The sequence below is a fragment of the Protobothrops mucrosquamatus genome, unplaced genomic scaffold (assembly GCF_001527695.2).
Source record: "Protobothrops mucrosquamatus isolate PMUCROS unplaced genomic scaffold, P.Mucros_1.0 scaffold2412, whole genome shotgun sequence".
NCBI lineage: Eukaryota > Metazoa > Chordata > Lepidosauria > Squamata > Viperidae > Protobothrops > Protobothrops mucrosquamatus.
The window spans coordinates 41836-55802 of NW_015388484.1; the positions used below are offsets into that span (position 1 = coordinate 41836).

General features: G+C 48.0%; 1 protein-coding gene across 1 annotated transcript in view; it reads right to left on the reverse strand.

Moving 5' to 3' along the window:
* Positions 1 to 13967, reverse strand: part of NCOR2 (nuclear receptor corepressor 2) — a gene marked incomplete at its 3' end in the record, with an annotated part of 161543 nt that overhangs the window by 40577 nt on the left and 106999 nt on the right. The window contains exons 20-26 of the mRNA XM_029285880.1: positions 13158 to 13164; positions 11230 to 11394; positions 10743 to 10879; positions 10498 to 10597; positions 10250 to 10354; positions 9543 to 9637; positions 2540 to 2690 (exon numbers count right to left, since the gene is read on the reverse strand). Coding sequence (XP_029141713.1) covers positions 2540 to 2690; positions 9543 to 9637; positions 10250 to 10354; positions 10498 to 10597; positions 10743 to 10879; positions 11230 to 11394; positions 13158 to 13164 — 760 coding nt within the window. The remainder of the gene's footprint in view (positions 1 to 2539; positions 2691 to 9542; positions 9638 to 10249; positions 10355 to 10497; positions 10598 to 10742; positions 10880 to 11229; positions 11395 to 13157; positions 13165 to 13967) is intronic.

A 13967-nucleotide genomic window follows, 5' to 3' on the forward strand; every position in this document is an offset into this window, starting at 1 on the left:
AGCTCGGCTTACATCTAAAAGCTATCCTTTCGTCTGAGAAACAGCCGTTATGGGACGGGCTTCCCAATGGCCTGGCTTCGACCCTGCGGTGAAGATATAAAGATGCAACGGATGGAAAAAATGCTAATTTGGAGGGAGAGCGTCCTTGCAGAGGGACGCTCAGCCCACAGGACTCATGATTTGCAAGAGCGTGAAGGAGCATCTTGGGGCATCGCAGATTGAGATCTAGCACTTGCTCACCACCCCCCTCGGCTTTCTGCCGAATGACGCAGTCTGAGCTAACAGAAAGACACCAAACGAACTCTGCAGACTCTGCAGCTAATCCTGGTGCGCCCCGGGGGCAGAAAGGACGTGCACGTTGACCTTAAACTCTGATTATCCTAGCCTGTAAACCAGCTTTCCTTTGTAGACTAGCAGTGTAGACATCCAGTTCACAGCGGAAGGCCGCAGGTCTGGAGGGAAAAATACTACTCTGTGAGTGAAGCCTCCTTCTAAGCTGAAGACCAGGGGGAATATCTTATGCCCCTTTGCGAGATCAGCCCAGATTGAAAAAGCCTGGATTAAACCATGTTCTGTTTTCAAAAAGCGTGAAGAACCATGGCTTGGGGTTGACTTGTTTACTTTCTAATAGAAGCAAGCATTTGTTGTTCAGGGTTGAACTGTGGAGTCCAGCAACCTCCGAGCTTGGTTGCTGGCTTGCAACCAATTACGGTTTACAATCGTTCGCTTAGTGACCGTCCAAATTTACAACAGCACTGAAAAATGTGACTTTATGACTGTTTTTCACACTTAAGACCGTCGCAGCATCCCCGTGGTCACGTGATCAAAATTTAGATGCTCGGCAACAGACTCCTATTTATGATTTTTGCTGTGCCCCGGGGTCACGTGATCCCCTTTTGCGTCCTTCGGACAAACAATGTCAACAGGGAAGCCGGATTCACTTAACAACCACGTTACTAAAGTAACAATTGCCATGATTCACTTAATAACGGTTGCAAGAAAGGTCATAACACGGGGCAAAATTCACAGCACCACTGTCTCGCTTAGCAAAAGAAATTTTGGGGTCGGTTCTGCTCGTACGTCGAGGACTACCTGGTTCCCAACTAGGGGACATTATTTGTCTTGTGTCGTTGAGGTTACCTAGTGGTTATGCAACCGCTGAGCTCAGAGAGCACCAAGGACTCCACAAACCACATCCTAAGGCATTCGGGCGAGACCGATGCAAAATTAAACCACGGTGAATGGGTGACCAAGGTCTGCCTAGTTTACAGACAGTATAAAAAACTAGCTAGCTTCAGAAAAACTGAATCGTACTGACCTGACAATAAAAAATACACTGACTATAGTCTAATGCTGGATAAACACACGTAATAAAATCGATTATTAAAAGATTATTAAAGAGATCTAAAATGATTATTTATGTTTCTGGCGAATCCCCAGTGCTGCTGCGCAGAATCTAGCCACCTGTGTCGTGATCACCACGTGCTCATCCTTAAGCAGCCACTGGAGATAAATACTTTCCGAACGGCCAGGATACCTATCCATTATGGGGAGGATATGGTTTTTCCGGATGGCTCTGCAGAAGGAACACCGCGAAGGTGTCCAATGGTCTCCACCTCTCCTGAGTCACAGGAGCAGAGTGTTTCAGCCAATGGTGTCTTTTTATACTTGCCGTACAGGACGGCCGATGGAAATGCATGGCACCGTGCAAGCAAGAATGCTTTCCGGTGGTTTACTGACTCCAACTGACTAAGATACCTGGTAACCACAGTGAATGTAAACCTAGGTGCAGATGCTCCTTACTTCAACCTTTAGGGCAGACATATCAAACACAAGGCCCGGGGGGGCGGATGCGGCCCGCGAAGTGGTTTCATGTGGCCCGCGAAGCCATCCTGGAAACAGTGAGGGAACGGCCTCCGCTGCCTTGGCCCTGGCCCAGGCCGGCCGGGAGCCAATGTACAATTTTGTGGTGGCCATCTATGCTGAAACGCCTTCAGTCTTAGCTCCATAAGCCCCCCCCCCCCGCATGGCCTGAGAGGAACAGTGAGGCTCCTCCAGTGGACCATGCCTTGGCACTTGCCCCGGCCCCACCTCCTTCTGCCAGAGACCCTCAGATCTGTCCCACTCCTGCCCAGGCCCCCGAAGGCACCCTTGACGTGAACGGTGTAGAGCTGGCCACGCCCACCCAGTAGGCCACACCCACTCCATCCACGCCCACCCAGTAGGCCGCACCCACCCTGGCCACACACACCCGGCCCCCTGAGGGCAACCGCAATGCTGATGCGGCCCTCAATGAAATTGAGTTTGACACCCCTGATTTAGGGAGCGCTAGAAGATAGGGGTGAGGTTGCTAGGAGCTCAGAAATGCTCTCAACTAAGTAATGGCTGCCTCAAACATCTGAAGGAGTTCCCCATCACGCCTGAAACCTTGCACTGCCTTTCATCCGAGACACGGACCCACCGAATACTCCCTGGGGAGGCTTCCCTACCCACGGGGCACCAAGCGGCGGGATTCCCGTCTAAGTAAGCTTCAACTCACCATCGTAAGTCAGGATGTGTCCTTTCTTCCCCTCGTAAATGACGTGTCCCTTGGGCAAAGCCTCCTCTCTTCCTTTCTCCGCTCTGCTGGGGCTGTCTTCTCCAATTACCTTGGTAATGGTTCCTTTGTACAGCACTTCAGCTGGGGTGCCCTTGGAAAGAGACCAAGAGCATTATTGAACCGCGTCACGAGCAATTAAGGCAGAAAAGAAGCAAAGCAGAATTGCACGCGGGCGTAACGCAGGCCCAGGCAGACCAGCACTGTACTCCAAGAAACAGACCCCCAACAAAGGAGAGCAATCTTGAGCAAATATCAGCTGGGAACTCTGCTTCCTGTCACACGCGACAGACAGAAGACGACAGTCGACTTGATCAGAACCACCAGGACGGTGAGATCAGTTTTGGGGCAGACGTTATGTTTTGTTTTAACGTTAGGAGGTCACAGGAAGAGCAGACAGTGACAATATCGGATTCTGCAGAACAAGGACCCAGAGATGGGAGACCTGTGAAGTAAGAGGGTGAAGCTGAAATGAAGGCAGGTGTATTCGCACACGTGTCCAAACACATCCTGCATCTATCTCCCTTTCAACGCCCTCGGTTCTCTTCCTGCATCGCCGTTTATTCCTCTCTACAAACGTTCCAGCTAGTAAAAAGATTGTTTTCCTTTCCTTTAGCCCTTGTGGGATGACACCTGGAAATTTCTCTGCTTTAAAACAGGTTCTCCTTTGTTTGAAGGATCAGCTTGAGTCTACCTCTCGGAAGCTCAACCAACATCTAGTCACAGAAAGGACTTCTTCTGACTTAGATCCCTGCCCTACTCAAACCCATAGCCAACCTTGGGTGCCAAAATTCACTCGCTAAGAATCAGAGGGGGATAAATGATACTCTAATGTTTTGCAGGGGATCAGATCTGGATTCTTTTGCACGCCGAGCACACGCCTTGCCACCGAGCAACATTTCACTTTCCCCAAATGACTGGGTGGGGCCCCTAAGCTTTAGGCTGCATCCATCTGCAGGACCAGACTTGACAAACACATGACAAGCTGGTTGGTGGCGCCGCCGCCAGAGATAAGAAGTAATATGCTTAAAGATAAGAGAGCCTGCGTCTAAATGTTCACAAGCGTGCTCAGTCCACTACCTAACCTGTCTTGTGGCTGACTCACACTCAGGAATACTGAAAAAGATGTTGCTTTTTGCAGTCCTAGCACCTATTTAGGATGATGCTACAGCTCTCATTGGTTGACTTCTGGCAATTGATGCCCTAGGTCAGGGCCCCCCAACCCCTGGTCCGTGGACCGGTACCGGGCCACGGCATGCCAGCAACTGGGACGCACAAACAAGCAAAGCCCCATCTGCAGGATGCAGGCAGCACACAAAACCACGCACTCTTCGGTCCATAGAAAAACTTCTCTCCACGGAACCGGTCCCTGGTGCCCAAAAGGTTGGGGACCTCTGCCCCAGGTCAGTGGCTCTCAACCTGTGGTCCGTGGACCACTGGGTGGCCGTGAGGTTATCACAAGGGGTCTGCGAATATTTGATGCAATCTAGTGCTTTAAATCTTGAGTTAGGTCTTGGTGGGTGCTTCATCACTGGAGGTTTTTAAGAAGAGACTGGACAGCCACTTGTCTGAAATCATACAGGGTCTCCTGCTTGAGCAGGGGGCTGGACTAGAAGACCTCCAAGGTCCCTTCCAGCTCTATTCTGATTGATTGGTCTGTGGCCACAAAAGGTATTTAAAGAGGTCCATGGTGAACACCTTAGAGGCCCTAGGTCAGGGGTAGGCAACCTTGGCTCTTTTATGACTCGGGGACTTCAACTCCCAGAATTCCTGAGCCAGCATGGCTCAGCTTGGAAACCTCTCCCTTTCCCCTCAGCGTGGCTGGCTCAGGAATTCTGGGAGTTGAAGTCCACGAGTCATAAAAGAGCCAAGGTTGCCCACCCCTGGTATAGGGTCTCCTGCTTGAGCAGGGGGCTGGACTAGAAGACCTCCAAGGTCCCTTCCAGCTCTATTCTGATTGACTGATTGGTCTGTGGCCACAAAAGGTATTTAAAGAGATTCAGGGTGAAGATTGAGAAGCACTGCCCTAGGTGAATCGTGCCATCAATATCACTCTAGAATTTAAATGCGTTCAGAGTAGGTGGAGATTATGCCTGTGTCTTCACCATGTCTGCACATGTTCTGTAGCAGCCAAGGTGGAGAAATTTAATCACCACATCCTACTACAAATCTCCTAAGGGCAGTGACTGAACTACTAGGGCATAGATCTGGGGTGTTAGTAAGGTAATTGCTTGGATGTTCTTAGGAGCAACAGAGGTCCAGAGACGGTGGACAGAACCCAATCCAGCCCGAGACTAAGACCAGGCAGTCCTCATTTAATGGCGGCCTCCTTTAGCGACCACTCACAGTTACAACATTAATAAAGTAACTCTGCAATCAATCGTTGCATTTACAACGTTTGCAGGCCCGTAAAGAGAAGGAAAGCTGAAGCAGGATCATAATCACAGTTGTGGTTTCCTTTAGCAATTGCTTCACTTAATGACTGAGTTACCGGTCTCAACTGTGGTCACTAAAACGAGGATGTCCTACGCAAATTACAAGAGCAATAAAATTCCAGAATCTTGGGATCCAACAGACCAGCTCTGAGTCTCCCTGCAACATAAACCAGAGACGCCACATTACAAATATGGCACTTCCAGACATCTCCGTCTCAGCGCCTGAATGCAAGGGATTGGCGTTAAGACACAAAACACAGAGCTGGCCCGGGGATCAGCTTCGGCACACATGCTCACAGGAGAACTGGAAAGAGAACATGATCAGATGGCTTTAGGGAAGGAACCTCTGGAACATCTGTCTTCTGCAGCCTGGATTTGCAAATGGGTACTGCTGCAACACAACAGATCATGAACGGCCTGAAGGCTTTGCAAATGAGACCGTTGGTAATTACCATCAACCAACCCAGCTAGATCACCATGGGTGGCACCACCATATGCATAGATTTCAGGCAAGTCCGTACTTCCCAAAAGCCTGCAAATAAAAGCTTCCTCTAATGAACCATCCCGAGGGAGGGAATAGAGCTGGAAGGGACCTTGGAGGTCTTCTAGTCCAGCCCCCTGCTCAAGCAGGAGAACCTGTACCATCTCAGACAAGTGACTGTCTAATCTCTTCTTAAAAATCTCCAGTGCTGGAACGCCCACGATTTCTGGAGGCAAAACTGTTCCACTGGTTGATTGTCCTCATTGTCAGAAAGTTTCTCCTTAATTCCAGGTTGCTTCTCTCTTGGGTCAGTTTCCAACCATTGTTTCTTGTCCTGCCCTCTGGTGCTTTGGTGAACAACCTGGCCCCCTCTGCCTTGTGGCAGCCCCTCAGATACTGGAACACTGCTATCATGTCTCCCCTATTTCTTCTTTTCTTTAGACTAGCCAAGTCCTGCAGCTGTTCTTTGTATGTTTTAATCTCCAGCCCTTTGATCATCTTAGTTGCTCTTCTCTGAATTTTTTCCAAACTCTCAACATCTTTTTTTGTGATAGGGTGACCAAAAGTGGCTACAGTATTCCAGGTGTGGCCTTACTAGGGTTTTATAAAGCGGTACTAATACCTCGTGTGATCTTGATTCCATGCAACCCAGGATTGTATTAGCTTTTTTGGATGCTGCTGCACGCTGCTGGCTCATGGTCAAGCGATCGTCCACTAGGACTGCGAGGTCCCTCTCACGGTTGCTGTTTTTGAGCCAGGTCTCACCTAATCTGTATGTGTACCTTTGGTTTTTCCTGCCTAAGTGTAAGAATGGGACAACTTGCTACAGCCAATTCACCATGGCCAACTCTTGCCGCGGGACAATTCCCCCGAGGAAACAATTCAACAATTCTATTTCATTACTTAAAATAAATAAATGAAAAATATGTGAATGTTTGCCATTCGCATTTCATTCTGTCCCTCCTTTTGCATCCTTCCTCTAGTTATTCTGTTCTGCCATTTCTTTGATAGTAGTGTAAGTCTTGTCCGGCCCCTGAATAGTCCCGCAATGACTTGGCTGTGGCAAAATGGCCGCCACGAATTGTCATAGACCAGGGGTAGGCAACCTCGGCTCTTTTATGACTCGTGGACTTCAACTCCCAGAATTCCTGAGCCAGCCATGCTGAGGGGAAAGGGAGAGGTTTCCAAGCTGAGCCAAGTTGGCTCAGGAATTCTGGGAGTTGAAGTCCACGAGTCATGAGGAGGCCAAAGTTTCCCCCATGCTGGCTCAGGAATTCTGGGAGTTGAAGTCCACGAGTCATGAGGAGGCCAAGGTTTCCCCCATGCTGGCTCAGGAATTCTGGGAGTTGACGTCCACGAGTCATGAGGGGGCCAAAGTTTTCCCCATGCTGGCTCAGGAATTCTGGGAATTGAAGTCCACGAGTCATGAGGGGGCCATAGTTCCCCCATGCTGGCTCAGGAATTCTGGGAGTTGAAGTCCACGAGTCATGAGGGGGCCAAAGTTTCCCCCATGCTGGCTCAGGAATTCTAGGAGTTGAAGTCCACGAGTCATAAAAGAGCCGAGGTTGCCTACCCCTTTCATAGACCCTTCCCAAAGCCCATGCTAAATTACTGGTCTTGATTTTGGCCAGGAAGGAAACCAACACAAATGACGTACAGGTAATCCTCAACTTGCAGCCGTTTGCTCAGCGACTGTTCAAAGTTACAACGGCGCTGAAAACAGTAACTTGTGAGTGGTCCTCGCACTTACAACCGTCGCAGTATTCCCCCCCCCCCTCATTCCCACGATCAAATTTCAATTTCAAGTGTTTACAATGGTTGCAGCGTCCTGGGGTCACACCATCGCCATTTGCGACCTTCCCAGCCGGCTTCCGTCAAGCAAAGTCAATGGGGGGGGGAGCTGGATCCATTTAACGACCGCGTGGCCGCTTAAGAACCACTGCGATTTGCTTAGCGTGGCAAAAAAGGTGGTCAAATTGGCCGCCACCCGCTTAACTTACTTAGCAACCCAAATTGTGGCCATTAAATCAAGAACCACCTGCCGTTTGTGTCTGTGGTATCACCAATGCCACGGACCCGGGAGAATTTGCACGGCCACGCACATGATGTGACTGAAGGCAAAAGATGGATTTGGCCTCCTGACACAAACGATGTAACCCGCCAGAAAGGAGATAAAATCCCTGAGAGGGAAGGGTTAATTTTCTTTTTTAAAAAAAGGCCTCTAGACTGGATTATGTTGGATGCAACAGATAGCTTGCTATTTTGCAGGGATGTCTAAAGAAGCTCCAGATAATTTCTGAATTATCTTATTATTCTGCATGGTAAGACAGGAAACCAGCCCTACTTCTATCTGATGCTTCCTAAACCGGTAATTGGGACAAGCGATGCTCATCAGCATTAATTAAAGATTCTGGGATGACACTTACTGGATCCTCCCCACCGCAAAATTTTTTTTTCCAGGGATAGCAGAGTGCCCTTGCAGAATCCTGCCCCTTCTGCTAGTTTTAACTCTTCAGTCTTTGGCGATTTATTTATTAATTCAATTTATATAGCCGCCCGTCTCGGGGTGCGATGCTGGACAAGTGCACGCCGATCAAACAAAACAACGATAACAAAGTCATTAAAAACCCTAATTAGAAAACGACTGCATGGGAAACCGGATCCTAAAAACAGGGAAATAACATTTCCAACTTCAAACGTTTGAAACACAGCAAGAGGCGACGCGAGGATAAATGTCTTCAAGAACCGGCAAACGTTAATATTTCCGTGGAAGCAAAGAACTTTTGACTGCCATCCCTTGAGCTGAAAACATTTTAATTTCTCTCTCTCCCCCCCCCCCACAAGCTGGCTGTTTAAATGGAATCACGAACTACCCTAACGAAGAGGAATTATTTCAGCAATGCAATGTTACCAGCCTTCGAAACCCGTCTCATGGCAGTTGAACTGAGGTTTATTTTTCCAAGGAAATGAGCTGAGAACTCCAGCGTTCTCAAGAACGTATCTTTAAAGATCTGAATGTCAGCCAGGGAAGAGGAGGAGGAGAAAAGAACAAAAACCCCAAAGAAAAAAAGAAAGAAGAATTTCCTCTGCTCCCTTTCCAGAGAAAGCAATAATTGGAGAGTACAAAGGCATCACCCAGTTGGCAAGCCTTCTGTCTCTAGAGCTGATTGATGGGAACCATGAATTCTTTGCGCTGTGTTTGTGTGTGTGTGTGTGTGTTCGCAGACGCATGTGTTGTCTAGGGATGTGCACAGCAAGGAAAAGTGTCTGGAAAGAGCTCTAGGGATCTGAAAGCACAGTTCGTGTTTCTTAAGGAAGAGCTACCACTAGTCTTTTCTACCCACTGAAGAAGACCACATTCTGAACCTTGGTTGAGTTTCCTCTTGGGCCATTCCTTGACAATATGGTTGGCTTCAAGACCCAGCCAAAGGTCTTTAGCACGTATTAGCCAACCCAGGTCTTGTTCATCATCTAGGACAATATGGTTGGCTTCAAGGCCAGCCAAAGGTCTTTAGCACGTATTAGCCAACCCAGGTCTTGTTCATCATCTAGGACAATATGGTTGGCTTCAAGACCAGCCAAAGGTCTTTAACAGGTAATAACCATCCCAGATCTTGTTCATCATCTAGAACAGGGGTGTCAAGTGTCGGCCCACGGGCCGGATGCATCATAGCAAAACCACGCCCACCCCATTGCCGGCAATGGCAAAAGTCACGATACGTCGCAACACGTCACGTGACGAGTTTGACATCCCTGATCTAGAACAATATGGTTGGCTTCAAGATTAGCCAAAGGTCTTTAACAGATAATAACCATCCCAGGTCTTGTTCATCATCTAGAACAATATGGTTGGCTTCAAGACCGTCCAAAAGTCTTTAGCAGGTAATAACCATCCTAAGTTCATTTTTTTGTACCCTCATCCATCTTTGGCAACACCTTTCAGAACATTCTCCACCATAGATTCTTCTCATCACCAAGACACTTCTAATTCTGGTGCACTGCTAGAAAAGCCCCCCAAGAGAAGACTTACATGTGTGATGGAACCCCGATACGTGATGGTAGACTCAGAGGGTGGCCTTGTGCTGGGAATCCCTTTAATGATGCTCACTCCTGGCAAGGAGGTACCTGCAGGATACAAGAAGAGGTGATAAGTTTCAAAAATCATTTGGTGGCTGTCAACAACCTGCTTATTCCAGGACATTTGGGACGGTAAAGGCAGCCTCAAACAGGTTTATGGGACAATTGAGCCCAGCACTGATTCTGCAGGTTGGGGAGCTTCTCCCAATGCCTTAGACCAGGGGCCTTCAAACTTGGCCCTTTTATGACTTGTGAACTGCAACTCCCAGAATTCCTCAGCCAGGCACGCTGGCTGAGGAATTCTGGGAGTTGAAGTCCACAAATCATAAAAGGGCCAAGTTTGAAGACCCCCTGACTTAGACACAAGGACTCTCCCATCACCTGCGACCTTCCTAAAACCAGACAGTTATGTCAATTATGAGTTCCATCACCAAAGGTTCTTGCCTGTGAAGCTTTGGGAGGTCCAGTGAGGCTTATCAACACCCAACCTTCACAAGTCTTTTTGGTTTGAAGAGGCTAAAGAGTGCAGAAGGCGACTGGTGTACCCCAGAGGTTCTAGACAATGCCTTCAAAGATATCTCTACCGAGCTTAGCTAGAGATTATGTCAGAAGAGAACCTTCTAGAGAAGCGTCTTGGCTTCTCCAGTTCAAGAGACTTACCTCGAAGAACTGAGCTTTCCTGTGAAGTCTGCACAACCAAGCTTTCAGGTTGACCAGCTTGGCCTCTAGGAGAAAGCTGCTCTTGTTTCACTGCAGAAAATGGCACTGGAAAACAAGAACATTACCACCTTTACTGTACCAGGAGCAGAAGAAATTGCTTGGATGATCAGCTGGTTTCAGCATGGCTACTGGTCCAACTGGGTCCTCTTGTGACTCTGAGAACCAGACCAGAATGAAGATCAGCTTACCCAACTTCTTGGGATCCATCGTCAAAGGCACAGTGATGGAACCGATGGAGACTTTTGCATGCTCTGGACTGAATGGACCATGGAGCTGTAGAGGTATCCCCTGAAAGATCCATCAAAGAGCATTAGTTATGGGGGGACGCCAACAACCAAAAGTATGGTAGCAACCACGCTCTTGAGCATGTTTCCTCGTTCCTCTTGATCTACTGGCCGTGGGACGGTCTCAGAAGGTTGGCTTATACATTTACCTGGGAGATACAGCCAGGTGTTCTTTCAAGAACAGAGGGATGCTTGTTAGAGATCAGAGGAGGAGGATTGGAGATGGCTGACAACCTTGGCGGGCCAGTTCGAGAACTTTCATGAGCGTTCAAGCAGACAGGATGAGCTGCTGTAGAGAGACAGAGGGAGAGATTGAGAGCTTAAAACAACGTGAGTCATATTTGAACTCAGTTCTTCTAAGAAAGATCTGCCTACTTCATTGTGAGAAACTTGGATTTTGAACTCACACAACCCCAAATAACTCATGACTGTCTGTAAACCCTGTGTCCCACTGGGCCAAAAAAACTAACGACTCTCATGGGATTGCTTTTGCAGTCCTAATTCTGCTGTTTCCCGCTTCTGTCCTGGATCTGGAATTTGGCAACACTTCAACCCAGTCTCCAAATTACAATCCATTGGGCATTGCCAACGCTGGACATTCAGACCAACATCCTAAGCGCCGAGGGCTGGACTCACCAGACGGGTTATACTGAAATGTGTGAGACTCGGCGTGTGGAGAGGTTCGGATAATGTCCCGTGAGGAGCCTTGGTAAGGAAGGACCGGTGGCCAACAGGTTGTAGTGGCGGATTCTCCACCTTGCTTCTGTCCATCTGGAAGGGGGGTGAAAAGCACCGGTTTTTCTACCAGGGGAGAGAATGGCTAAATTAGGAAGCTTGCATTTTTCAATGGATGGATGGATGGAGACAGGATGGGATTGAAGGATGGATGGATGGATATGGGCGGGATAGGATGGAAAAGAAGAATGGAAGGATAGATGGATGGATGGATGGATGGATGGATGGATGGATGGATGGATGGATGGATGGATGGATGGATGGATAGATAGATAGATAGATAGATAGATAGATAGATAGATAGATAGATAGATAGATAGATAGATAGATAGATAGATAGATAGATAGATAGACAGACAGACAGACAGACAGACAGACAGATAGATAGATAGATAGATAATTTCTCTATCTATCTCTATCACTATCATGTATGGAAGAATAGATAGATAGATGGGATGGAAGAATGGATGGGGTGATATATAGGAATGGATGGATGGAATGAGATGGGATGGGATAGGATGGAACAGATAGATACTGTAGCTAGCTAGAGAGAGAGGGAAAGAGAGACAGAAAGATGATTGGGGGAAGGGAGGGAGAGATAGAGATAGAGATGATAGATATTAAAGGTAATGATAGAAAGGGATGATAGATAGATAGATAGATAGATAGATAGATAGATAGATAGATAGATAGATAGATAGATAGATAGATAGATAGATAGATAGATAGATAGATAGATAGATAGATAGATAGATAGATAGATAGATCAGGGTTCTTCAGACTTGGCCCTTTTATGACTTGTGGACTTCAACTCCCAGAATTCCTCAGCCAGCATGCCTGGCTGAGACATTCTGGGAGTTGAAGTCATAAAAGGGCCAAGTTTGAAGAACCCTGAGATAGATAGATAGATAGATAGATAGATAGATAGATAGATAGATAGATAGATAGATAGATAGATAGATAGATAGATAGATAGATAGATAGATAGATATAGAGACGGAGATGTAGAAAGAGAGAGAGAGAGAGAGAGAGAGAGACAGACAGACAGACACAGACAGACAGATCTATCTTTGAGGGAGTCTTGACTCCTGGGAATCCCATGGACGTATCCATGCAGTCAGGTTCTTGGCAACCTTTTCAGAACTAGCTTCCCATTACTACTTTTCCGAGGGCTGAGCGAGAGGAAATGGGTTTTCACCCAGCTGGCTTCGTGCCCAAGGGCAGCTCTGGAGACTCACCCGTCCCCTCGCTTCCAGTCCACACCTTCTTAACCACCCCACCAAAGTGGAGACGCAAAACATCCCCAGGAGAAAGTGAGGGCGAGAGAAGAAGCCCCAAACAACATCTGCGTCTGGCCGAGCACCTCCTTCTGTTCTGGGAAGGCTGCCTTGTGTTTTGGAGCAGAGGACCCTCCATTGTGTTGACCTTTAGCCTTCAGGATTTACAGCCTGAACTTGGCTTTTCTGCTGCCGCTGCTTCCCAAGGACAGCGGGAGAGAAGACAGGTTGATAAAGCGCAGAGCTTAGAGGCAGACATCTGCAGGAAAAAAAAAATCTCTAGCGGGGACTCGTTTTTCTTGGTAATTCCTTCCCTAGACACAAGAGAGCCTCCATGTCTGCTGCAGAGATGGTTAAGGCCAGGCCCAGGCAGGGCGATGGAAATGGGGGCCTCTTTGGATGAAGGAAGTCCTTCCAGCCCCAACCGGGGAAGAAAGACCCTGCTCTGAAGCTTCAACCGTGGTTTGATTTCATTCTGGTTCTCCTCTCCCCCTTCCCTTCCCACGCCCATTAAAAAAAGAGAGAGCCATAACTCAAAGCCCTTCTGGATACGCTCACACTTTATCCCCAGAAAGAAGGTTAACGCTGCCGTTTATCAAAGCCCTGGAACTGGAGCAAGGGAGACGTGGGTTTATGCGATCTGTCATCCAAATGGATTGTCTTGGCCGGGCAGCCCTGCTCCGAAGGCCAAGTGGAAACGGGGTGGCTAAATCAATAGGAAGTGCACGGCTTGCGCCGGAGCTACGTGCCCCAAAGAGAAGCAAGGGCAACTGTCCCAGATCTGCCCACTCCTTGTTGCATGAGGAGGAGGAGGAAGAGGAGCAGAGGAGGAGGAGGAGGAAGAGGAGCAGAGGAGGAGGAGGAGGAGGAGGAAGAGGAGCAGAGGAGGAGGAGGAGGAGGAGGAAACAATACACGAGGGTACAGGTCCCGAACCATCTTCCAAGTCTGAAAGTACAAATCTCATACTCTCTTTTTACTGCCTGATAAGCTAAGAGTTCCTTCCTTCCTTCCTTCCTTCTTCCCCTCTCCTTTTCCCTTCTTCCCCTATCTCTTTACTTTCTTCCTTTTTCACCCTTCCTTCTTTGTTTTAACTTCTTTCCTTTCCTCCTCCACTAATTTTCCTTTCTTTCCTTCCTTCCCTCCACTAATTTTCCTTCCTTCCTTCCTTCCTTCCTTCCTTCCTTCCTTCCTTCCTTCCCCATCTCTTTACTTTCTTCCTTTTTCACCCTTCCTTCTTTGTTCTAACTTCTTTCCTCTCTCCCTCCACTAATTTTCCTTCCTTCCTTCCTTTCCTTCCTTCCTTATCTCTTTACTTTCTTCCTTTTTCACCCTTCCTTTTTTGTTCTAACCTCTTTCCTCTC